At 42.9% G+C, this 24,923-nt stretch overlaps 1 protein-coding gene across 1 annotated transcript; it reads right to left on the bottom strand.

Moving 5' to 3' along the window:
* Nucleotides 1-24,732, bottom strand: BTNL3 (butyrophilin like 3). The gene is made up of 8 exons (XM_003806742.4): nucleotides 23,472-24,732; nucleotides 19,390-19,737; nucleotides 15,043-15,318; nucleotides 3,954-4,067; nucleotides 2,863-2,883; nucleotides 2,292-2,318; nucleotides 1,975-2,001; nucleotides 1-1,389 (listed from the first exon to the last, which is right to left on the bottom strand). The coding sequence occupies exons 1-8, from the start codon at nucleotides 23,518-23,520 to the stop codon at nucleotides 830-832; spliced, it is 1,422 nt and encodes a 473-aa protein (XP_003806790.1). The 5' UTR covers nucleotides 23,521-24,732; the 3' UTR covers nucleotides 1-829.
* Nucleotides 24,733-24,923: the final 191 nt, after the last annotated feature.

Raw genomic sequence — 24,923 nt, 5'->3', positions numbered from 1 at the left:
TATGGTTTTCTTTTTTACTTTATTAACGTGCTGAATTACACTGGTTGATATTTAAATATTAAACCAACTCTGCATTTGTGGGACAAACCACACTGAGTAGTTATATATCATCTTTAAATATATTGTTTAGTTTAATTTGCTAAAATTTTATTTAGAATTTTTGGTCTGTGTTAATGAGGGATATGGACCTGTAGTTTTCCTTCCTCTTCTGTTTTCTTTGCCTGGTTTTGGTATCAGGTAATGCTGGGCTTATAGAATCAGTGAAAAATCCTCCCTCCTCTTTATTCTTTGAGCCTCACAAAGCAGGTGTTCAATAACTATTCCATGGGTGATTTGGTATAGAGAAAAGTAAATTAATGTGGAATAAGCAAACAGAGTTTATGGTGGGAAAATGTATAATATAAAAACACATCATTAGCAAACACTGTGCCCTCAAACCTGCAAGCATGATTCACATTCATTGTCTCTTTAATCTTACCTGTGAGGCGGGAATCACTCTCCGTAACTAACAAATGAGGAGCCTGGGAGGTTGTGACTTGTTCAAGGTCACTTAGCTGCATGGAGTTTTCACAAACTAAACCTAATGTGAGTCTATTCCGTCCCCACTTCAGGGCAGCCATGGCTTCTGACTCCCACAGGGTCAGGCCAATCCCCCCTCATCTGGAAGCTGTGACTGCCGCTGCTGCAGGGCTCAGGGCAGAAGAACCTCAGCTCCCTAAAGGAGAGTGGGGGGCGTGACTGTCTGTGCGCAGGCTCCGGAGAGGAAGCTGGGGCCACCTGTCGGGAGCACTCTCCCTTGGCTGTGTCTGGGTCTGTGGTGTGGGGCCCTTTAAGCAGGGTCTTCTCTCTCTGATCCCCGGGACACTGGACATATGAATATGGGAGTCCCCCTTTCCTTGTCATACATCGCGTGCTGGATATAGGGTCTCAACAAGCCTTCAAACTGACATGTCAGCAGGGTATAAATAAGGGACTGGTCATTTGTATTGAAGAAGGAGATGGTCCCACCCTCATAGTCCAGGAAGACCCCCACTCGTGTAGGAGGGGTGCTGGGGGGGAGGCTGATTAAATGAGGATTGAATGTGAAATACAGATGTTCTGTTGTCAGTCTGAGGACCCAATACCCATTGCTGGGAGACAAAGTCACATTGTTCTTCCCCCTGTCTACATCATCCCGACACACTCCCACATACCACCCTACATTTTGTCCCACGTCCACCTCCCAGTAATGTTTTCCTGCTCGGAAACCCTGAGAAGCCACCACACTCTTCCTCGTAAATCTCTTCTCAGAGTGAGGCACCTCCTGGGGAGCTTTTCTATGGGTCACAGTTTTCAGATCAGAAACGCAGAGCTGCGGGTGAGCCGTCTCTGGATCCAGAGTCACCTCCACTGGGGTGCGGTGGGGGAGAGAGGAAGCATGAGTTACTGAAGACGAAATCTGGGCTGGAACAAGCGGTCGACCCTCCCACTGCAGACTGGCTCCGGGTAGGATCCGGCCAGTCCCACTATCCCACCAGCCATGTACCTTCTCCAGGGCAGCCCCCGTGCCTCACTGATGCTTGGAGATGCTCAACCATGAGATGTTCAACTCCTCTATATCACCCAGCCCTACCACTGCCCTCCCACGTAAGCCCTCTATTTGACTCTGTGAGACCTTGAGTGACTCCAGGATTCAGCTTCCTTCCACCCACCAGTTCCTGCTAACTTCACTTCGGTCCCCTTCGCACAGACCCCTAGAAGCCAGCTACTAATGCCCTCAGTTCCCTGGCGTCTTGCCTGTGACCCCTCCTAGCTGACCCAGTCCCTACGCTTTTCCCTCCAAGTCCTGGGCCAAGAAGTGTATTTAGAGGCAGCTGCACCCTGGGGTGGATTGGGGCATCACAGATTTGCTGTCTACAAGCTGGATGGGCGCCATATCTGTCACTGGTCATCTTCCTACTGCATGCCCACTGTCACCCTCTCAGGCGTTGGTACCTGCGTGTTTCCTGGCGTCTCTCAATTCTGAAAGCAAGCAGAGAGAGCAGGCAGTTCAGTGCTCACGTGGGAAACGGCGCAGGGAGAAGGGAGAGACCAAGGATTGGGACCATTTTTGAGTGTTGTGGGCCCTCCAGAGATCTGAAGAAGGCTATGGGGTTTCTCTACAAAATGCACCTCCCCCAGAATCTGCAGTTTCAGAGTTCCCATCACAAGCTTGGCTCTGCAGGGACCCACAGGCCTCAGGATATAAAAATCCATAAACGAGAGACTTGGAAAGGAGTCATAAATGTGTGAAGAGGAATATTTTCTTTTACCTGCCTGTCCGTGCTTTCTTCTCCAGTCTGAAAAACAAAAACAAAAACAAAAAACATGTAAGAGGCTGACGTCACAGAGCGGGGGCCCAGGGAGGGCGTGGGAGGAAATCCCTGCGAGTGATAACACTCTCACCCAGTTTATCCTGGAGTTTCCACAAAACAAAAAGCAGACTATTTAGTGGTTGATACAGAACTGGATAAAGTCTCAAAGCATCAGGCCAGGGGAGGTCGAGGATCACCCACAAATTTTTCTCAGGTTCCTCACTGTGGCCCACACACCCTCAGAGCTCAGGATCAACACCTCCCCCCACCACACACACAGCAAACCAACGGGCAACAGGCACAGACAATTTGTGGGGACTCCCAGGCCCCGGGGCCTATCCTAAGCCCTCCAGATGTCCGAGGGGTAACTCATGAGCAGTGGATGGAGAGAGCGAGCAGCTGCTCTCCTCCACCTGCCGGTGCTTCCTGTCCAGCCTGCAGCCAGGGTCGTCCAGAGGCTCCAACTGTGGATCAGGGAGGGACCCGGGAGAACCATGTGTGGGAGGCTCAGGACATGACACATACTCACCCAGTTCCGCCTGGATTTTCCCTGAAACAGAAACGGTATATTCAGTGGTGGACACAGGAGTGTGCAAGGCACAAACATGACGCTGGCTCCTTGCACAGGTGGGACAAGCTGCAGGTGTGAAGGGCAGGGCCTCTCCTAGGACACTTATATGTGCTCGTCTCCCCAGCCCCTGCACGGAGTGTGGCTCTCTGGGGTGGAGCAAGAGATCAGGAAGGTGCATGCTAAGGAGAGGGACAACAGCTGGGATGCTGTGGAGGTGGGGATGGAGATGGGAGAAGGCGGCTGGGAGGGGAGGCGGGGGTGGCCTCACCCCCAAGGGGAAGTGTCACTCCCAAGGAGGAGGAAATTTGTTCTAGGGTGAAGACTCTTACTGAGATTATCATTTTATCTCAGTCAGTCAGTTTTATTTCCTCTTCTATGAAGTCTTTGCAACCACCCTGAAATTTTCTTATTGTCTCTTGTTGTCGTTAGTAGAAATTTATTTATTTTTATATATTTATTTTTTGAGTCAGGGTCTCACTCTGTCGCCCAGGCTGATGTGCAGTGGTACGAACATGGCTCACTAAAGCCTTGACCTCCTGTGCTCAAGCCGTCCTCCCGTCTCAACCTCCTGAGTAGCTGGGACCACAGTCACGCACCACCACACCCGGATAATTATTTTATTTTATTTTTTAAAAATTTTTTGTAGAGAGGAGTTCTCGCCATGTTGCCCAGGATGGTCTTACACTCCTGGGCTCAAGTGATCCTCCCACATCGGCCTCCCAAAGTGCTGGGATTACAGACACGAGTCACAGCACTCAGCCTGTTGGTGAAAATTTATGTGAACTCTTTATGTACTGAAAATCAATTATGTGCTTATCCTGTGCTCCATGTAAAGTAGAAAGGGATTGGCAGAGGCTGGCATTTTCTGAAGGAGCCATTTCAGGCCAGCACAGAGGAGGCTGAAGACTGGGTTCCCTGTGCCTCAGGTGGTGGCCCCTGTAGGCCTAGGGCTGGAAGAGCAGAGCCCAGAGGTGTGTGAGGGCAGCCTGATATCAGCTCCACTGGAACCATGAAGAAGGTACGGGCCCGTGCTTCTCTCTCTCACTTACCTTTGGATTTGAAGAAAACAATGATCATCCCCATGACAACAGCACACAGGGCACCACAGAGTAACCCGAGTAAAATAGAAGCCAGGCGCCAAGGTGAGGGCTGGAAAAACGTCTCTGAAAAACAGTCCCACAGACCCTTAGTGATAGCTAAGCAGGTAAGGCAATTTTACGCCCATTTAAGGAATCCCCCAGTACCCCAAGATGAAAACATTTTTCTCTCATTTCTTCCACAGATTTAAAGCTTTGCATTTCTGTAAACGTCTTGATCCATCTGGATTTCATATATATATATATATATATATTCACGTGTGTGTGTGTGCGTGTTAAAGCTTTGCATTTCTTTATAAGTCTTGATCCATCTGGATTTCATATATATATATATATACACACACGTGTGTGTGTGTGTCTGTGTCTAATGAGGCAGAAGTTCAATGTCATCTTCTAAGCAGGTGTTGACTCTGCTGGCAATGTTTGTTGAGTGGACCTTGCTTTACACACTGCCACACATGCAAGGTCACCTCTGTGTACCTCATGTTCAAGCTTGGATTTGTTTCTGGGCTCTTTGTTCTCTCTCATTGATCCATAGGGTTATCTCTGTGCCAATAATTTTAATTGGCTTAATCTTCAAAGTTTTGGGATATGTCTCTGAGATAAGACTAAGCTTCTTAGCTTGCTCTTATTCCACTGTATCTTAGCAATTCTTGGCTATTTGTTTTGCCACATAAACTTTGGAATTGACTTGTTAGGCTTTAAGAAAACTCTGGGCCAGGTGCAGTGGCTCATGCCTATAATCCCAGCAGTTTGGGAGGCCAAAGTGGGAGGATTTCTTTTTTTTTTTTTTTTAAGGTAATGTTTATTCTTTTCTCCTTTAGATTTCTTTGTTTTGTTTTGTTTTGTTTTGTTTTGTTTTGTTTTGTTTTGTTTTGTTGAGACAGAGTCTCGCTCTGTTGCCCAGGCAGGAGTGCAGTGGCGCGATCTCGGCTCACTGCAGCCTCTGCCTCCCGGGTTCACGCCATTCTCCTTCCTCAGCCTCCTGAGTGGCTGGGACTACAGGCGCCCACCACCACGCCTGGCTAATTTTTTGTATTTTTAGTAGAGATGGTGTTTCACCATGTTAGCCAGGATGGTCTCGATCTCCTAACCTCGTGATCCTCCCGTCTCGGCCTCCCAAAGTGCTGGGATTACAGGCATGAGCCACCGCGCCTGGCCGGGAGGATTTCTTAAGGACAAGAGTTCGAGACCAGTCTAGGCAACAAAGTGAGACCCCCCCATCTATAAAAATATTTAAAATTAAAAAAAATTAGCCAGGCATGGGGGTGCACACCTGTGGTCCCAGCTACTTGGGAGGCTGAGATGGGAGGATTGCTTGAGCATGGGAAATTGAGGTTGCAATGAGCCATGATTGCACCACTATACTCCAGCATGGGTGACAGAGTGACAGCTCATCTCAAAAAACAAACAAACCAAAAAATGTGCTGAGATTTTTCTATGGAATTGTATTGAATCTGTACAGCAATTCTAGGAGAACTGATATCTTTAAAAACATGCATCTTCTTATCTGAAAGGTGTTATGTTTGTTCTCTTATTTTAGTTTTCATTAGTGTCTTTTAATACAGTTTTATAATAACCTTCAATAAGATTTTGTAAACATTTTATTAGACTTATTCCTGGTTAACATATTTTTTATTGTTATTGTACATGGCATGTGTTTTTCTTCCTTTGCTGGTGTTTACTAATGCAATTGATTTTGTTTATTCCTCTCATTTTTCATGAACACGATGGGTTCTTTTATGAGTTGAAAGAATTTGTCTGTACATTTTTCTAAATTTTCCATTTATATCATCATATAAACTGTGAACAATGGCCATTTAATTTTTTTCTTTCTAAAAGTTATAACTTTTACATTTTCTTCCCTTATTGAAGTGGCTGCTAATAGTAACAGTACTTTAATATAATGTGGAACAGAAGTGTTTAATGCAATCTCCTTATGTTATGATTTTAAATGACACATTATGTATAATGTTTTCGGTATGTATTTAAAAAATTAGGTGGCTTATTATTTTATATGATGTTTGCTGCAAGTATCTTTAGATATCTTTTCATCAGATTAAGCAGAGTCTCTCCTATTTCTAGATTGATAAAAAAATTTTCTTCTATTTCTAGATTTGCAAGTGTTGAAATCATGATGAATAGATGTTGAAAGTTATCTGTTTTATTTACATCTACTAAGAAAATTATAGTTTATCTCTTTTAACGAATTATGTTATAATTACATTAATATATGTTCCCATGTTGACCTAACATTTTTTTCCAGGATAAGTTTGGTCATGATATATGTTTTTGTGGACTTTTCTACTTGCAAAATTTTTGGTAAGATTTTTACATTTTCAATTATGAGTAATGTTGGTAAAAATTTTTCCTTTTTTGAATTGCCCATTTCTCTTATGACACCAAAATTATGTTGACTCAATAAAATGAGTTTAATATTTCCTATTTTTCTGCTTTCTGGCCGACTTCCTGAAAGATACATTTTCTCTTTTCTTGAATATTTGGTAGACTTTGTATATAAAACAATGTGGGCCTTGTGTCTTCCTTGTGGGAAGACTTTTTAATGCTGACTCCACCTCTTTCATGGTTACAAATTAGTCAGGTGGTCTATCTTTCCTTCGGATTTTGTATTTTACTTTTTTCTTCTTTTTTAAAAATTTTTGAGACAAAGTCTCACTCTGTCCCCCAGGCTGGAGTACAGTGGGGCGATCTCAGCTCACTGCAATCTCTGTCTCCTGGATTTAAGTGATTCTCATGCCTCAGCCTCCCAAGTAGCTGGGATTACAGACACACACCACCACGCCCAGCTAATTTTTGTATTTTTAGTAGAGATGGGGTTTCTCCATGTTGGGCAGGCTGGTCTCAAACTCCTGACCTCAAGCGATCTGCCCGCCTCAGCCTTCCAAACTGCTGGGACTACAGGCATGAGCCACTGCGCCTGTCCTGTATTTTATATTTTTCTATGAAAACTTTCACTTCATCATATTCAATAGAAAAGGAAAAAGTTATTCAAAGCAGTTTATCTTACAAATCTCTACTAAATCTTTAGTTGTGCCTTCTTGTTATTTCCTGCCTTAATTGTGCTGTTTCTCCTTTATTCTTTTTTTTTTTTTTCTGTCTTATAAGTTATTTTATTTTATTTATTTTTTTTTTTTAAAATTTTTTTTTTTATTATACTTTAAGTTTTAGGGTACATGTGCACGTTGTGCAGGTTAGTTACATATGTATACATGTGCCATGCTGGTGCGCTGCACCCACTAACTCGTCATCTAGCATTAGGTATATCTCCCAATGCTATCCCTCCCCCCTCCCCACCACAGTCCCCAGAGTATGATATTCCCCTTCCTGTGTCCATGTGATCTCATTGTTCAATTCCCACCTATGAGTGAGAATATGCAGTGTTTGGTTTTTTGTTCTTGCGATAGTTTACTGAGAATGATGGTTTCCAATTTCATCCATGTCCCTACAAAGGATATGAACTCATCATTTTTTATGGCTGCATAGTATTCCATGGTGTATATGTGCCACATTTTCTTAATCCAGTCTATCATTGTTGGACATTTGGGTTGGTTCCAAGTCTTTGCTATTGTGAATAATGCCGCAATAAACATACGTGTGCATGTGTCTTTATAGCAGCATGATTTATAGTCATTTGGGTATATACCCAGTAATGGGATGGCTGGGCCAAATGGTATTTCTAGTTCTAGATCCCTGAGGAATCGCCACACTGACTTCCACAATGGTTGAACTAGTTTACAGTCCCACCAACAGTGTAAAAGTGTTCCTATTTCTCCGCATCCTCTCCAGCACCTGTTGTTTCCTGACTTTTGAATGATTGCCATTCTAACTGGTGTGAGATGATATCTCATAGTGGTTTTGATTTGCATTTCTCTGATGGCCAGTGATGATGAGCATTTTTTCATGTGTTTTTTGGCTGCATAAATGTCTTCTTTTGAGAAGTGCCTGTTCATGTCCTTCGCCCACTTTTTGATGGGGTTGTTTGTTTTTTTCTTGTAAATTTGTTTGAGTTCACTGTAGATTCTGGATATTAGCCCTTTGTCAGATGAGTAGGTTGTGAAAATTTTCTCCCATGTTGTAGGTTGCCTATTCACTCTGATGGTAGTTTCTTTTGCTGTGCAGAAGCTCTTTAGTTTAATTAGATCCCATTTGTCAATTTTGGCTTTTGTTGCCATTGCTTTTGGTGTTTTGGACATGAAGTCCTTGCCCACGCCTATGTCCTGAATGGTAATGCCTAGGTTTTCTTCTAGGGTTTTTATGGTTTTAGGTCTAACGTTTAAATCTTTAATCCATCTTGAATTGATTTTTGTATAAGGTGTAAGGAAGGGATCCAGTTTCAGCTTTCTACATATGGCTAGCCAGTTTTCCCAGCACCATTTATTAAATAGGGAATCCTTTCCCCATTGCTTGTTTTTCTCAGGTTTGTCAAAGATCAGATAGTTGTAGGTAAGCGGTGTTATTTCTGAGGGCTCTGTTCTGTTCCATTGATCTATATTTCTGTTTTGGTACCAGTACCATGCTGTTTTGGTTACTGTAGCCTTGTAGTATAGTTTGAAGTCAGGTAGTGTGATGCCTCCAGCTTTGTTCTTTTGGCTTAGGATTGACTTGGCGATGCGGGCTCTCTTTTGGTTCCATATGAACTTTAAAGTAGTTTTTTCCAATTCTGTGAAGAAAGTCATTGGTAGCTTGATGGGGATGGCATTGAATCTGTAAATTACCTTGGGCAGTATGGCCATTTTCACGATATTGATTCTTCCTACCCATGAGCAAGGAATGTTCTTTCATTTGTTTGTATCCTCTTTTATTTCCTTGAGCTGTGGTTTGTAGTTCTCCTTGAAGAGGTGCTTCACATCCCTTGTAAGTTGGATTCCTAGGTATTTTATTCTCTTTGAAGCAATTGTGAATGGGAGTTCACTCATGATTTGGCTCTCTGTTTGTCTGTTGTTGGTGTATAAGAATGCTTGTGATTTTTGTACATTGATTTTGTATCCTGAGACTTTGCTGAAGTTGCTTATCAGCTTAAGGAGATTTTGGGCTGAGACGATGGGGTTTTCTAGATAAACAATCATGTCGTCTGCAAACAGGGACAATTTGACTTCCTCTTTTCCTAATTGAATACCCTTTATTTCCTTCTCCTGCCTGATTGCCCTGGCCAGAACTTCCAACACTATGTTGAATAGGAGCGGTGAGAGAGGGCATCCCTGTCTTGTGCCAGTTTTCAAAGGGAATGCTTCCAGTTTTTGCCCATTCAGTATGATATTGGCTGTGGGTTTGTCATAGATAGCTCTTATTATTTTGAAATATGTCCCATCAATACCTAATTTATTGAGAATTTTTAGCATGAAGGGTTGTTGAATTTTGTCAAAGGCTTTTTCTGCATCTATTGAGATAATCATGTGGTTTTTGTCTTTGGCTCTGTTTATATGCTGGATTACATTTATTGATTTGCGTATGTTGAACCAGCCTTGCATCCCAGGGATGAAGCCCACTTGATCATGGTGGATAAGCTTTTTGATGTGCTGCTGGATTCGGTTTGCCAGTATTTTATTGAGGATTTTTGCATCAATGTTCATCAAGGATATTGGTCTAAAATTCTCTTTTTTGGTTGTGTCTCTGCCAGGCTTTGGTATCAGAATGATGCTGGCCTCATAAAATGAGTTAGGGAGGATTCCCTCTTTTTCTATTGATTGGAATAGTTTCAGAAGGAATGGTACCAGTTCCTCCTTGTACCTCTGGTAGAATTCGGCTGTGAATCCATCTGGTCCTGGACTCTTTTTGGTTGGTAAACTATTGATTATTGCCACAATTTCAGCTCCTGTTATTGGTCTATTCAGAGATTCAACTTCTTCCTGGTTTAGTCTTGGGAGAGTGTATGTGTCGAGGAATGTATCCATTTCTTCTAGATTTTCTAGTTTATTTGCGTAGAGGTGTTTGTAGTATTCTCTGATGGTAGTTTGTATTTCTGTGGGATCGGTGGTGATATCCCCTTTATCATTTTTTATTGCGTCTATTTGATTCTTCTCTCTTTTTTTCTTTATTAGTCTTGCTAGCGGTCTATGAATTTTGTTGATCCTTTCAAAAAACCAGCTCCTGGATTCATTAATTTTTTGAAGGGTTTTTTGTGTCTCTATTTCCTTCAGTTCTGCTCTGATTTTAGTTATTTCTTGCCTTCTGCTAGCTTTTGAATGTGTTTGCTCTTGCTTTTCTAGTTCTTTTAATTGTGATGTTAGGGTGTCAATTTTGGATCTTTCCTGCTTTCTCTTGTGGGCATTTAGTGCTATAAATTTCCCTCTACACACTGCTTTGAATGCGTCCCAGAGATTCTGGTATGTTGTGTCTTTGTTCTCGTTGGTTTCAAAGAACATCTTTATTTCTGCCTTCATTTCGTTATGTACCCAGTAGTCATTCAGGAGCAGGTTGTTCAGTTTCCATGTAGTTGAGCGGCTTTGAGATTCTTAATCCTGAGTTCTAGTTTGATTGCACTGTGGTCTGAGAGATAGTTTGTTATAATTTCTGTTCTTTTACATTTGCTGAGGAGAGCTTTACTTCCAACTATGTGGTCAATTTTGGAATAGGTGTGGTGTGGTGCTGAAAAAAATGTATATTCTGTTGATTTGGGGTGGAGAGTTCTGTAGATGTCTATTAGGTCCGCTTGGTGCAGAGCTGAGTTCAATTCCTGGGTATCCTTGTTGACTTTCTGTCTCATTGATCTGTCTAATGTTGACAGTGGGGTGTTAAAGTCTCCCATTATTAATGTGTGGGAGTCTAAGTCTCTTTGTAGGTCACTCAGGACTTGCTTTATGAATCTGGGTGCTCCTGTATTGGGTGAATATATATTTAGGATAGTTAGCTCCTCTTGTTGAATTGATCCCTTTACCATTATGTAATGGCCTTCTTTGTCTCTTTTGATCTTTGTTGGTTTAAAGTCTGTTTTATCAGAGACTAGGATTGCAACCCCTGCCTTTTTTTGTTTTCCATTTGCTTGGTAGATCTTCCTCCATCCTTTTATTTTGAGCCTATGTGTGTCTCTGCACGTGAGATGGGTTTCCTGAATACAGCACACTGATGGGTCTTGACTCTTTATCCAACTTGCCAGTCTGTGTCTTTTAATTGGAGAATTTAGTCCATTTACATTTAAAGTTAATATTGTTATGTGTGAATTTGATCCTGTCATTATGATGTTAGCTGGTGATTTTGCTCGTTAGTTGATGCAGTTTCTTCCTAGTCTTGATGGTCTTTACATTTTGGCATGATTTTGCAGCGGCTGGTACCGGTTGTTCCTTTCCATATTTAGCGCTTCCTTCAGGAGCTCTTTTAGGGCAGGCCTGGTGGTGACAAAATCGGTCAGCATTTGCTTGTCTGTAAAGTATTTTATTTCTCCTTCACTTATGAAGCTTAGTTTGGCTGGATATGAAATTCTGGGTTGAAAATTCTTTTCTTTAAGAATGTTGAATATTGGCCCCCACTCTCTTCTGGCTTGTAGGGTTTCTGCCGAGAGATCCGCTGTTAGTCTGATGGGCTTCCCTTTGAGGGTAACCCGACCTTTCTGTCTGGCTGCCCTTAACATTTTTTCCTTCATTTCAACTTTGGTGAATCTGACAATTATGTGTCTTGGAGTTGCTCTTCTCGAGGAGTATCTTTGTGGCGTTCTCTGTATTTCCTGAATCTGAACGTTGGCCTGCCTTGCTAGATTGGGGAAGTTCTCCTGGATAATATCCTGCAGAGTGTTTTCCAACTTGGTTTCATTCTCCCCATCACTTTCAGGTACACCAATCAGACGTAGATTTGGTCTTTTCACATAGTCCCATATTTCTTGGAGGCTTTGCTCATTTCTTTTTATTCTTTTTTCTCTAGACTTCCCTTCTCGCTTCGTTTCATTCATTTCATCTTCCATTGCTGATACCCTTTCTTCCAGTTGATTGCATCGGCTCCTGAGGCTTCTGCATTCTTCACGTAGTTCTCGAGCCTTGGTTTTCAGCTCCATCAGCTCCTTTAAGCACTTCTCTGTATTGGTTATTCTAGTTATACATTCTTCTAAATTTTTTTCAAAGTTTTCAACTTCTTTGCCTTTGGTTTGAATGTCCTCCCGTAGCTCAGAGTAATTTGATCGTCTGAAGCCTTCTTCTCTCAGCTCGTCAAAATCATTCTCCATCCAGCTTTGTTCCGTTGCTGGTGAGGAACTGCGTTCCTTTGGAGGAGGAGAGGTGCTCTGCATTTTAGAGTTTCCTGTTTTTCTGTTCTGTTTTCTCCCCATCTTTGTGGTTTTATCTACTTTTGGTCTTTGATGATGGTGATGTACAGATGGGTTTTCGGTGTGGATGTCCTTTCTGTTTGTTAAGTTTTCCTTCTAACAGAGAGGACCCTCAGCTGCAGGTCTGTTGGAATACCCTGCCGTGTGAGGTGTCAGTGTGCCCCTGCTGGGGGGGTGCCTCCCAGTTAGGCTGCTCGGGGGTCAGGGGTCAGGGACCCACTTGAGGAGGCAGTCTGCCCGTTCTCAGATCTCCAGCTGCGTGCTGGGAGAACCACTGCTCTCTTCAAAGCTGTCAGACAGGGACATTTAAGTCTGCAGAGGTTACTGCTGTCTTTTTGTTTGTCTGTGCCCTGCCCCCAGAGGTGGAGCCTACAGAGGCAGGCAGGCCTCCTTGAGCTGTGGTGGGCTCCGCCCAGTTCGAGCTTCCTGGCTGCCCTGTTTACCTAATCAAGCCTGGGCAATGGCGGGCGCCCCTCCCCCAGCCTCGCTGCCGCCTTGCAGTTTGATCTGAGACTGCTGTGCTAGCAATCAGCGAGATTCCGTGGGCATAGGACCCTCCGAGCCAGGTGTGGGATATAGTCTCGTGGTGCGCCGTTTCTTAAGCCGGTCTGAAACGCGCAATATTCGGGTGGGAGTTTTCCAGGTGCGTCCGTCACCCCTTTCTTTGACTCGGAAAGGGAACTCCCTGACCCCTTGCGCTTCCCAGGTGAGGCAATGCCTCGCCCTGCTTCGGCTCGCGCACGGTGCGCGCACCCACTGACCTGCGCCCACTGTCTGGCACTCCCTAGTGAGATGAACCCGGTACCTCAGATGGAAATGCAGAAATCACCCGTCTTCTGCGTCGCTCACGCTGGGAGCTGTAGACCGGAGCTGTTCCTATTCGGCCTCTCCTTTATTCTTAACTGATGTTGCCAGTTTATCTATTTTAATAACACTTCAAACCGTCTAACTTTAGATGTATTAATGTGCACTATTTGTCTTTATATTTCCATATTTCTATATCTTTAGGATTTCTTCCACTTTCTTTTGCTGTTTTCTGAAATATATATTGATGCCTAATATCAATATTCAGCTATTTCATGCTAATAAGCACATTTAAGCATTAAAGGATATATATATATATTTTTTTTTTTTTGAGATGGAGTCTTGCTCTATCACCCAGGCTGGAGTGCAGTGGCATGATCTCGGCTCACCACAACCTCCGCCTCCCGGGTTCAAGCAATTCTCCTGCCTCAGCTTCCCAGGTAGCTGGGATTACAGGCACCCGCCACCACACCTGGCTAATTTTTGTATTTTTAGTAGAGACGGGGTTTCACCATTATGGCCAGGCTGGTCTTGAACTCCTGACCTCAGGTGATCCACCTGTCTTGGCCTCCCAAAGTGCTGGGATTACAGGCGTGAGCCACTGCGCCCAGCCAGATAAAATTTTGACTCAGAAAACTATATTAGTTCTATTTTACACATTATAATAGATTGTAATTTTATTATCATTCAGTTTTAAGAATTTTCTACCTATCACTATGCTTTCTTCAATTTCTCAGTTATTTTAATGTTTAAAAATTTTTCAAACACATAAGAATTTAAACTATCTTTTGCTGTGGTCATTTGACTTTATTAAATTATGATTAGAGAATTTTGTGTGCATGATATCTATGTCTGAAAATTTTCTTAAAACCATTGTATGTGTTTATATCTGGTAAAATTTTATAAAAGTTCCAAGTATGGTAAAAATTACTGTATATTCTACAAACCTGGAGTGCCATCTCCAAAAATACGTTATTTCAGACCTATTAATTTTTAGTTCAAATATTATATATTCTTACTCATTTTGTCTACTTATTTAATCAATTTTAGAACTCGAAGTATGACCTTTTTTCTTATTTCTGTTGATATTTTCTATGTTTTACATGTATAAGGTACATATATATATTTAAAATTTTCATATTCTTATACTGAGTGAACTTATGTTTTTGAAATAACTCTATCCCTAATGCCCTTTTTCTTAAAACTTTGTCTTCCTTTTCTTGACACTAATATATCTGTTCAATTCTTCGTGATTAATATTTCTCGAGTATTTTTTATTTTCGATGAATAGCTGATATGTGCTACATTTTTCCTCTTATGAATTGCAATTGAGATTTTTAGTATTTGTCTATTTTTATTTTTATTTTTATTTTTATGTTTTTGAGATGGAGTCTTGCTCTGCCACCCAGGCTGGAGCACAGTGGTGCCATCTCGGCTCACTGCAACCTCTGCCTGCTGGGTTCAAGCGATGAGATTTTTAAATCCAGTCTGAGATTCTTTATCTTTTAACTGGCAAATTCAATCCTTTTACATTGAGTGTGATTCTGGAAGCATTTTAGTTTATGTAAATTTTCCTACTATTTGTAAATCCTTTCTGAAATTTTCTACAGTTTTATTCTGCTTCATGAAGGAGCAACGACGTTTTCTAAAAATGAAGAAACAATTATTTTCTTAGTCCTAGAGTTAATTTCCTTAAGTTTTGTTACGTGTTGAGTTGTGAGTGTTGCACCATTGGGGTATTGTGTGGTGAAGGAAATACTTAATTCTACTGCCTTGAAATTGTAAACTATTCTACTTCTGCCTCATCAAATGTTTGGTTTTGTTTTTTATACCTCATCAATCTTTGACTCTCAAAACAAATCATTGAAGCTGGATGGTACTATACAACAATCCCAGACACAAGCTGCTGCTCTACCCTGGGTTACGTATGCACACACCCATTCCTTGCTCCTCCTTCTCCCCACTCACCTCCTATCAATACCTTGGATTCCACCTCATGACTCCGCTCAGCAAGGTGGACGGAACACAATATGCTCCCAGCATCTTCCTGGACTATAATGGAGATCTCCACATCATACAGGCTGTGCCCATCTGCATTTGCTCTGGAGTCTGAAGACAAATCCTGTCCTTGTGGACCTTTCCACTTGGCTGTGGGCTGGGGGAACCAGCCTGAGGACAGGCAGAGTAACTGGATACCTCCGTCAACATATCCCACGATGGAAATGAGAGGAAGTGAGCCCAGTGCTGGGAAGAAAGCAGGGAAAGATGAAAGCAAAGATCAAATTTCAAGCTTACAGCATTTTGAGTCTGGTTCATCAAGCCTGTACCCATAACACACACACATCCTTTTCTCTCTCTCTCTCTCTCTCTCTCACACACACATCCTTTTCTCTCTGTCTCTTACACACACATCCTTTTCTCTCTCTCTCTCTCTCTTACACACACATCCACTCATGCTACTACTGCAAGCCCTTCCATGGTCTATGTTCATTCAACATTTATTTAGCAGCCACTATATATGCCTGGATATTCCTAAGTATGAAATAGGATGCAGTGAATAAGACACAGCCCCTTCTAATGAGAAACTCATTGATCAAATAGTGAGGAAACTGTATAAAATACATTTCATAGTGAAATGGCAACTATGAAAGCATAGTCAGGTTAGCACAGAGAAGAGTGCTTAACTGTCAGGGAAAGGCACAGCTTCCTGGAGATGACATTTGCACCCTTCTGTGTCAGAAAATAGGAGTTTTGTTGTGGTCAGGTCTGGGAGAGGGGAAGCATTTTAGACAAAAAGAGGCAAGTACAAACCACAATGTGAAAAGTTAACATGCCACAGTGATTTCAAGGACTCATGAATATTTATATTCCAGATAATGATGTATAAGAGAGTAGGGGTGTGAGACAAGATCTGAAAAAGGCACAAGGCAAGCCGTGGAGGTCGTACATTCACTGACCTGAGCAACGTGGACTTGCCCACAGCCACTTTAAGAACTGTAGACCAGTAGGGCTCTTACCAGCTTCCAGCAGGTGGGAGTTATGGCAAGGCCTGTATGTTAGAGAGGTCTCCAGGCAGCAGCATGGAGGAGGGACCACAGAGAACACTCCGGAGGAGAGTGACCCGCCATGCAACTACTGAAGTGACTCCAGTGAGAGAAAAGAAGGGCTGGGGAGGAGGAGGGCTCTGAGAAGGGGAACGGCAGGTGCAGAATCTATTTGAGAGGTTGAATCAATAGGACTGAACATCAAGGAAGGGTTTATTGTGACATTCAGATTTGTGACTTGGGAAATACGCAAAAGTACCTCTTATGTGGTTGACTTCAATTTTATGATTTAATATTGCCTTTTAACCACTCCAAACAGAATTTCCTCTCTGAGTGTTGTTCTCTGCCATTCCCCAGGGTCTGGATCAGTGCATGGAGCCTAATAAATGTTTGTTAGTCAATAAATTAATGAAAGAATGATGGTGGTGTAAGCACCAAGGAAGGGGGCTCAAGTAAGATGATGTAGACTTCTCTTCCTTGCTCCTTTCTCTAAGTAAAATCATAAACCCTAGAAATGAGGCAAGCATAGGTGCATTTTGAAAAGTGGAAAGACTAAGGAGGACTGACTAGGGACCCCAGGAGTAGAAAAAAAACACAGCAGCTGAGCATCCTATGACCACTCCCCCACTCCCACCTCCAGCAGAAGTAGGTGGCCCAGCGGGAATCTTTCCACCCCTAAATGGCTGAAAATACATGATATACAAAGTGGTGCTGGCAAAAGAATTGATCATAAGCCCCATTGACTGGAGACCAGGGGAAAAGTACTTTTTCCCACTATGCCAGATGATCACCTCTCTCACAAGAAACAGTGAGGAGCAACATGGGAAAACACCTTTTACTGCCACAGTTAGTACTAGAAAGGATGAGCAGAATCTCCAGTGACATCAGTTAAGCAAAGTAGACCAAAATAACACAGTAAAGTCTCTGAAAATTAAATTGTATTTGGAGCCACAACCACCAAAAATAGACTTGGACCTGAGCCATAAATCTAAACATGGTGACTGCCTGCAAAACAGAAGCTTTACATAGGGTCTAGAGTATCTTACAATAGTTAAACCATTTAGATTTCAACTAAAAATTACCCATCATACCAAGAACCAATTAAATATCAACTTGAATGAAAATAGACAATCATGTGATTGCCAAGACCAACATGAATAGCTATTATTAAAATGTTTCAAAAAGCAATTATGAATTCTCTCAAAAAACTTTAAAAAACAAAAAACATAGATGTTATAAAAAACAAATCAGAAGTAATATAACAGAAAAAAGTGCAAAAACAAAAACTAACTTGGTAGCTTCAATGCTAGAGTGGAGATGACAGAAAATAAAATTATTGGCCTGGCATGGTGGCTCAGGCCTGTAATCCCAGCACTTTGGGAGGCCAAGGCGGGCGGATCACGAGATTAGGAGATCAAGACCATCCTGGTTAACACGGTGAAACCCCATCTCTACTAAAAATACAAAAAAAATTAGCCGGGTGTAGTGGCAGGTGCCTGTAGTTCCAGCTACTCCAGAGGCTGAGGCAGGAGAATGGCATGAATCCAGGAGGCAGAGCTTGCAGTGAGTGAGATCGTGCCACTGCACTCTATCCAGCCTGGGCGACAGAGCGAGACTCCATCTCATTAAAAAAAAAAAAAAAAAAAAAAAAATTTTGAACTCCAGGATACAACAATGAAACTTAACCAGCATGAAAAGAGAGGAAAATATTTTTTTAAAGAGGAAAAGCAGATCCTCAAGGACCTATGAGACAATAACAAAATATCAACATTTATATCATCATAGTTCCAGAAGGAGAGGAGAAAGAGAGAGAGCTGAAAGAGTATTTAAAGAAATGATGGCTGATCTAATCAAATGAGGTGAAAGTCATGAAACTACGGATTCAAGAAGCTGAGAGCACACCAAATGGGAGAAATGTAAAGAAACTTGATAGATCATAATTAAATTTCTGAAAATAAAGAAAACACCAATGACAGCAGATTTTTCATGAGAAATCTTCAAGGCCAGAAAGAAGTAGCACATTTTTCAACTGCTGAAAGAAAATAACCATCAAGAAACTCACAAATTCTATATCTGGCAAAACCATTATTCACAAATAAAGAGGAAATCTTTTGCATATTTATTCTCAGATAAACATAAACTAAGAGAATTTGTCACTAGCAGACCTATCCTAAAAGGATGGCTGGAGGAAATTCTTCAAACAGAAAGGAAATGATAAAAGAAAGAATCTTGGAATATTAGGAAAGAAGAAAAGCAATAGAAAAAGAAGAATAAGGAAAACTACAATAGATTTTCCATTTTATTAGTGTTTAACAATCACATACGTGCTGGGTGTGGTGGCTCACACCTGTAATCCCAGCATTTTGGGAGCCCAAGGCAGGGGATCATTTGAGGCCAGGAGTTTGAGACCAGCCGGCCAACATGGCAGAACCCCATCTCTACTAAAAATACAAAAAAAAAATTAGCTGGGTGTGGTGGCGCATGCCTGTAATCTGAGCTACTCAGGAGGCTGAGGTACAAGAGTCACTTGAATCCAGGAGGTGGAGGTTGCAGTGAGCTGAGATCACACCACTGCACTCCAGCCTGGGTGACGGGACAAGACTGTCTCAAAGAAAACTAAAAAATAAAAAATAAAAATAAAAATTATATTTGATGGTTTAAACAGAAATTAAGTCACTGTCTGATATAGTGCTTATGTATATAGAAGAAATACTCAAGGCAATGTTATTTTTAAATTGTGGAGTTTGAAGGGCTCTGAATGAAAATGAAGTTTCCACACTTCAAAGTGGTAAAATGTTGATACAGTAGATTGTGATAAATTATATATGAATATCATAACACCTAGAGCAGCACCTAAGAAAACACTACAAAATGTTATACTAAAAAAAGACTAACAATAAGCTGTGATGGAATCCTAAAAAAAGTTTAGTAACACACAAGAAGTCAAGAAAAAAGAAGAAGAAAATAAAAGAAATTGAAATATGACAGGCATTATCACTCTCATTTCACCAGCACTGGGAGTGGCTTTCCTCTGTATCCTGTCAGGTGGTGGCAGGTGCAGGTGGCTGTGTTCTGCGTCATGATCCCACCTGTGTGGTGGCAGGGCCAGGCTCATCTCCAGAAACCTCAGGTCAGTGATCCCCACCGAAGCCTTTTTACATCATGTCAGAATCTGGAAAGTCTGTTTTATTTCATTATCTGAAATACTTTTAAGAGCTGATAATGGTAGCATGACTTTACAAGACAACTCAGTCATAAATAAACAACTGACCTGCCACCCGCAGCTCCCAGGTGGCCTCCTCATCGTAAATCTGGGAACTGAACCAGCACCCATACAGGCCGATGTCCGAGGGAGTGATGTTTTTTAGCCTTAGAGAGACATGCCCCCCTGCAATGGAGTCCTTCACAAACTCAGTTCTCCCTCGATACTGTGGCATCTGCTTAGATTCCCAGTCTTCCCCATCTCTGTAGAGGTGGACCACAGCATGGAACTGATTCCTGAAGAACCGCACTTCCATGGCCTCTGCACTGGTCTCAGGAAAGAGGGAGCAGGAGAACACCGCGTCCTCCCCCACCAAGGCCTGGACAAACTTGCCGGGTCCAGTCACTTGCCACTGTCCTATAGGAGGAAACATAACAGACAACTGAGCAAAATCCACTTGAGTCCTTCTCAGGGCTCTGGTGGGTGGAGATGTGTGGGGTATGGGGTGGGGGATCCATCAGTCTTCTTTCTAAACCTGATGACTTGCATTTGCACATCTTACACTTGCGAGAATGCTTCCATGTCAGTTACTTCACTCGGTTCTCACACACATCTCATGTGAGATGAGGTAAGGTATGTGCTATCAATATTCCCACATTCAACTTGAGGAAACCCTGTCTCTGGGGATGAGTTATTCAGGGGCCTGAGAGGCACCTTCCAAATGCAGACTCCCTGACTGGAGGAGAATCTATCTCCACGTGCTCTCCTCTCTGCCCATCTGCTTAATGAACACTCACACCACCCCCTTTGCATCTTCTATGCTAAAAACCTTTTTTAATGACCCAGGAGGGGAGTAAGTGGCCATAAAATATCGAATTTGGGAAAATTCATTTCCTTCAAATAGATGATTACATCTTGTAAATGTTTTATGGATACAAGGAAGGAATATATATTCTCCGCTGAAGCACATTTATTTGTGCTTCTTTTTTTAAGTAGACTTCTGCCATATTCTGAAGGACATGGTGTGACACAGTGAGGAGATTTTGTAGTTTTTATTTCAGAGATTTGCCCTTTAGTGCACTGATGTTGTGACATATCTTTTCCATGACACCTACCTTTTACTCCAGGTAATAATTTTATGTTTTTCCACTTTATTATTTCGTGCTTGAATACTACTTCATCTAGCAAAAGTTTGTCCAAGCCACAGCCTGTGGGCTGCCTGAGACTCAGGATGGCTTTGAATACGGTCCAACACAAATTCTTAAACTTTCTTAAAACATTATAAGATTTTTTGTGATTTTTTTTCATTCATTAGCTATCGTTAGTGTTAGTTCTTCTTTCAAAATGGCCCAGGGAAGGCAAAAGATTGGACACCCCCACTCTAGTGCTTTATCAACATGGCTTACCTGTTTTGTTTTGTTTGTATTTTCTTGGTACAGCTTTGTCTTGATCTTCACTTGAAACTGTCTTCATCTTGCTGCAAGTGACATAATTGTTTGTTTTCTGCGAGCCTTCCCTGCACGACTTTCAGCTTCATGAGGACAGAGTGTGTGTGTTTCCCTCAGCACAGGATTCCCCATGCCCAGCACGGAGAATGGGCTCCACAGACAGGGATTATGCCTAGGAATGGTGAGCGCTACTTTCTTTTTGCATTTGCTTCTTGGTTTTGTGGTCAACTAAGTAATTTTTCTGGTGTAAATCACACTTACAACTCTGTATGATTAGAGTTCTTCTTAGAGAGACCACAAACAATGGAGGCCCACTCCCTTCACCTTCTAAGTACCCACCCCCTTTGATTGGCAGTGTCTCTTGATTGATTCACATGTATCCATTTATGGTATATGGATATACTTGTGTGTGGGATCTGCATGTGCATCAGAGGCAAAGTGGATCCCATGTGTGAATTTCCAGAGAAGTGGATATTTTTAATTTTAGCACTAATTATTTCTAAGTTTAAGTACATTTTGTAAATCTTGCTGAAATGTATTTCACTCATGCATCTTTAAGAGTATTATTAAGTGAGGCGTGACTTTGCAGCCTGGTGTCTGACCAGCTGCTGACCTGGTGTAGCAGATCTTGAGGCCCTGCTCCTCACCACCCAACCCTGAGTCCCCCTGGAATGGGATGGGCACTTGCCTGCCTGCTGACAGCTCCACCCCTGGAGCCTGGCCTCTGCCTCTCTGCTGATGGCTTCTTGCAACCTTTGGAACCTCCTCAGCCCAGGCACAGGGTGGCCAAGAAGGTTTGCGATTTTAATAGTCCTGGGGGGGACACATCTCACCCAGTGGGGAACAGGAAGCAGTGGATGTTGGGAAGATCCTGAGCCATCATCTATACAGTTCCTCCAAAGGACCCAGTAGGCCTGGGTCCCAGTTGCCACCACGGCAACCTGCTCATTAGCGCACCCTCTATGGCTTTCCTCCCACTGGCTTCACTCTCTGCACCCTGTCACTTTTGTTTCTGAGAACGGTCTGCTAAACAAACCACCTGCAGAAAGGCCCTTGCTCTAGATCAGCTTTTGGGACCCAGCCTGTCAGCTGGGCTGCTGTGAGTGCTGCCTTCAAGGCTGTGTGAGACTCTCAAGCCAGGCAAACAGTTTTTAGTATATGTCTGTCTCTCCGGCCAGCCTTGCTGCTGTCATTTGTCTTGCCGACAGCGTCTCCCTTTACTCCTTCCCCTGGGGAGAAGCAAGGAATAACACTGTCTGTTGTTGCAACCTACTGTGCCCCAGTGGAGCTCCGTGCTGGACGCTCTACATGCACGAGTTCACGCAATCCACACAGCAGCCCTTCAGCCACAGGAATGTCACAGATGTGATCTTATTATCTCTATGTCATCACAAGCAAAAACTGATGCTAATAGAAGTTATTAGCCACAAGCTCATAGAGAAAAGGAAAGTTTTAAAAATAGTGTTACTTCCTGTAAGGTCATTTCCAGCATGCCCTGCTGCCTCATGCAGAAACAGAAAGCAGACAGAAAGGCTTGTCAGAAAATAGGTGAGGATGGACTTAAACGGAGGCTGTCTTGTGAGTAACACACGTGGATTGTGGTTTTTTGTTTTTGTTTTTTTGAGACAAAGTCTCACTCTGTCACCCAGGTTGGAGTGCAGTGGCGCGATCTTGGCACACTGCAACCTCCGCCTCCTGGGTTTAAGCGATTCTCGTGCCTCAGCCTCCCGAGTAGCTGGGACTACAGGCGCTCACCACCACGCCCGGCTAATTTTTGTGTTTTTAATAGAGATGGGGTTTCACCATGTTGGCCAGGCTAGTCTCAAACTCCTGACCTCAGGTGATCCACCCGCCTCAGCCTCCCAAAGTGCTGGGATTATAGGTGTGAGCCACCGCGCCCTCTGAGCACACATGGATTTTGATCCCCTTATTTCTGTTTTGTTGGCTTCGTTTAGCAAAACAGTCACAGGCAGACAAATAGCAGGATGGAACTGTTCCAGACAGAAAGTGAACACAGTCAAACGAACTTTTTGTGGCTTAACACTGACCACCCAGAATCCAGTGTTCTACTCCAGCCCCATCTCTCCTTGCAAAATTTATTTGATTACTGAATATCCTACACACCAGGCTTTGTCTTGATGGTTACTAGAAGGAGAAAGAAGAGTGGGTTTCTGCCTAGACTGTGCCAGGTTCCAACTTATTCCTCACTTAAAGGTCTGGTGCTCTACCCCATAACTACAGGTGTTTCTAACTCAGCATGTGCATAACTGGACACATTGTCTTTTTCTCCAAACATCCTAAACAGTGCCACCTTCCACCCAGGCACCCAAGTCAAAAACCTGGGGATTTTATTAGAGACTTCCCCTGCCTAAGCCCCACAGCCCACCGGGGGAGAACAATGTGTTTACCTTGGCGTTCTCGATGTGTTCCCTCCCTGCTCCCAGGGCCTGCTCCCATTATTCTGGGCTACTGTGATAGTGCCCAAGTCCTTGAGAAACAGCCCAAGGAGTCTTCCTCAATTCCTGCTGCCCTGTGCTTCCCACAGCTCCTGGCATTGGTAGTTTCCAGCCTGAGGCCAAGAGAAGCTGGAGAATGCAAGCACCAAAGATTCCTGCATCTCACTGTGCTGAGATCATTGTCATGAATGAACTCAAAATATTATTCAACAAGGAGAAAAACAACAGTCCAAACTGAAAGGCTTACCTGACACCAGCTCGTAGAAACTGAGAACCAAAATGAGCACAAAAGCCATGGATATTCCTGTGGGTTGATCTCACACTATGAAAACAGATGACAGCAGGGGTGGATGAATGATTTGGAGGTCAGGCCAGCTGTCTCAGGCGCAGGAGCCATGGAGAGGCTCTTCATGAACGATGTCAAACTGTGCGTTTCTCCCTAGAGCCTCCCTAAACATGGCTGTATGAATGAGGAGTATGGGCACTGGACTTTGAGTCTCTGCATTTATTGGCAGGTCATAAACATCTATCTCAGACCAGAGAAATGATAATGGAAAGAGAGTAGGGTACACTTGGAGGGACTTTGTTCTGGGCTGTGCCCCACATAGGTGGTAAAGGAATGCCAGATGCAGAGATATTTTCAGGCTTAGTCTGGCAGGCAGAGCTGCAAGAGAGAGTGAGCATCTATCCCTGAAAGAGAGATTGGACGGGCACAGTGGCTCATGCCTGTAATCCCAGCACTTTGGGAAGCCAAGGCAGGTGAATCACGAGGTCAAGAGATCGAGATCATCCTGGCCAACGTGATGAAACCCCGTCTCTACTGAAAATACAAAAATTAGCCAGGCATGGTGGTGCGCACCTATAGTCCCACCTACTTGGGCGGCTGAGGCAGGAGAATTGCTTGAACCGGGAAGGGGGAGGTTGCAGTGAGCCCAGATTGCACCACTACACTCCAGTCTGGTGACAGAGTGAGGCTCTATCTCAGAAAAAAAAAAAAAAAAAAAAAAAAAGAGAGAGATCATCTCAGCACAGGGTAGTGAGGCAGTGAATTCGCCCAGGCACACAGGCAATGCTCCATGAGACTCATATTTCCTGGCACAGCATGAGGTAATTCTGCCCATCCCTCCCTTGTCTTGAGTTCAGGGACAGGACTCTGATCATGAGGCCAGATTGTGTTGAACTTGCCAGAACAACCAGGACCTTGATCTCCAAGGATCCAAGGTATTGAGAAGGGGACCGAGACGATGTTTCAGGCCTGGGGGTAAGGCAAAGATGCATTCATTCAGTCATTCATTAGATGCACTAAGCCAGGACACACACAGTTAGGGATTATGCAGTGATTTCAAGTCTGGGGACATGCACAAAGAATAAGCACTTACTAGATCAGAAAGCAGGTTTCCATGGAGAGCACCACGAAGGACAACGAAGGTAAAGAGAAATTTAAAAAGAGGAAACCCCATGAACTTAGAAATTGTTAATAACACAATTTTAAATAACTAACGGCTCTAAGAGAACTAATAATAGAAGTTGAAGGTAATTAGACTAGAAGAAGAATGAAAACACTACATTTAAAATACTAAGATGCATGTAAGGCAGTTCTTACAGAAAGGCTTATCCTTAAGTGCTTGTATTAGGAAAAAAGAAGTCTGAAAATTGACTGAACAAAGCATCTGAGTTAATCCGAGTTAACTCGGATCCT

Source organism: Pan paniscus, chromosome 4 (genome assembly GCF_029289425.2).
Source record: "Pan paniscus chromosome 4, NHGRI_mPanPan1-v2.0_pri, whole genome shotgun sequence".
NCBI lineage: Eukaryota > Metazoa > Chordata > Mammalia > Primates > Hominidae > Pan > Pan paniscus.
This window is presented reverse-complemented; position numbering and strand designations above follow the sequence as displayed.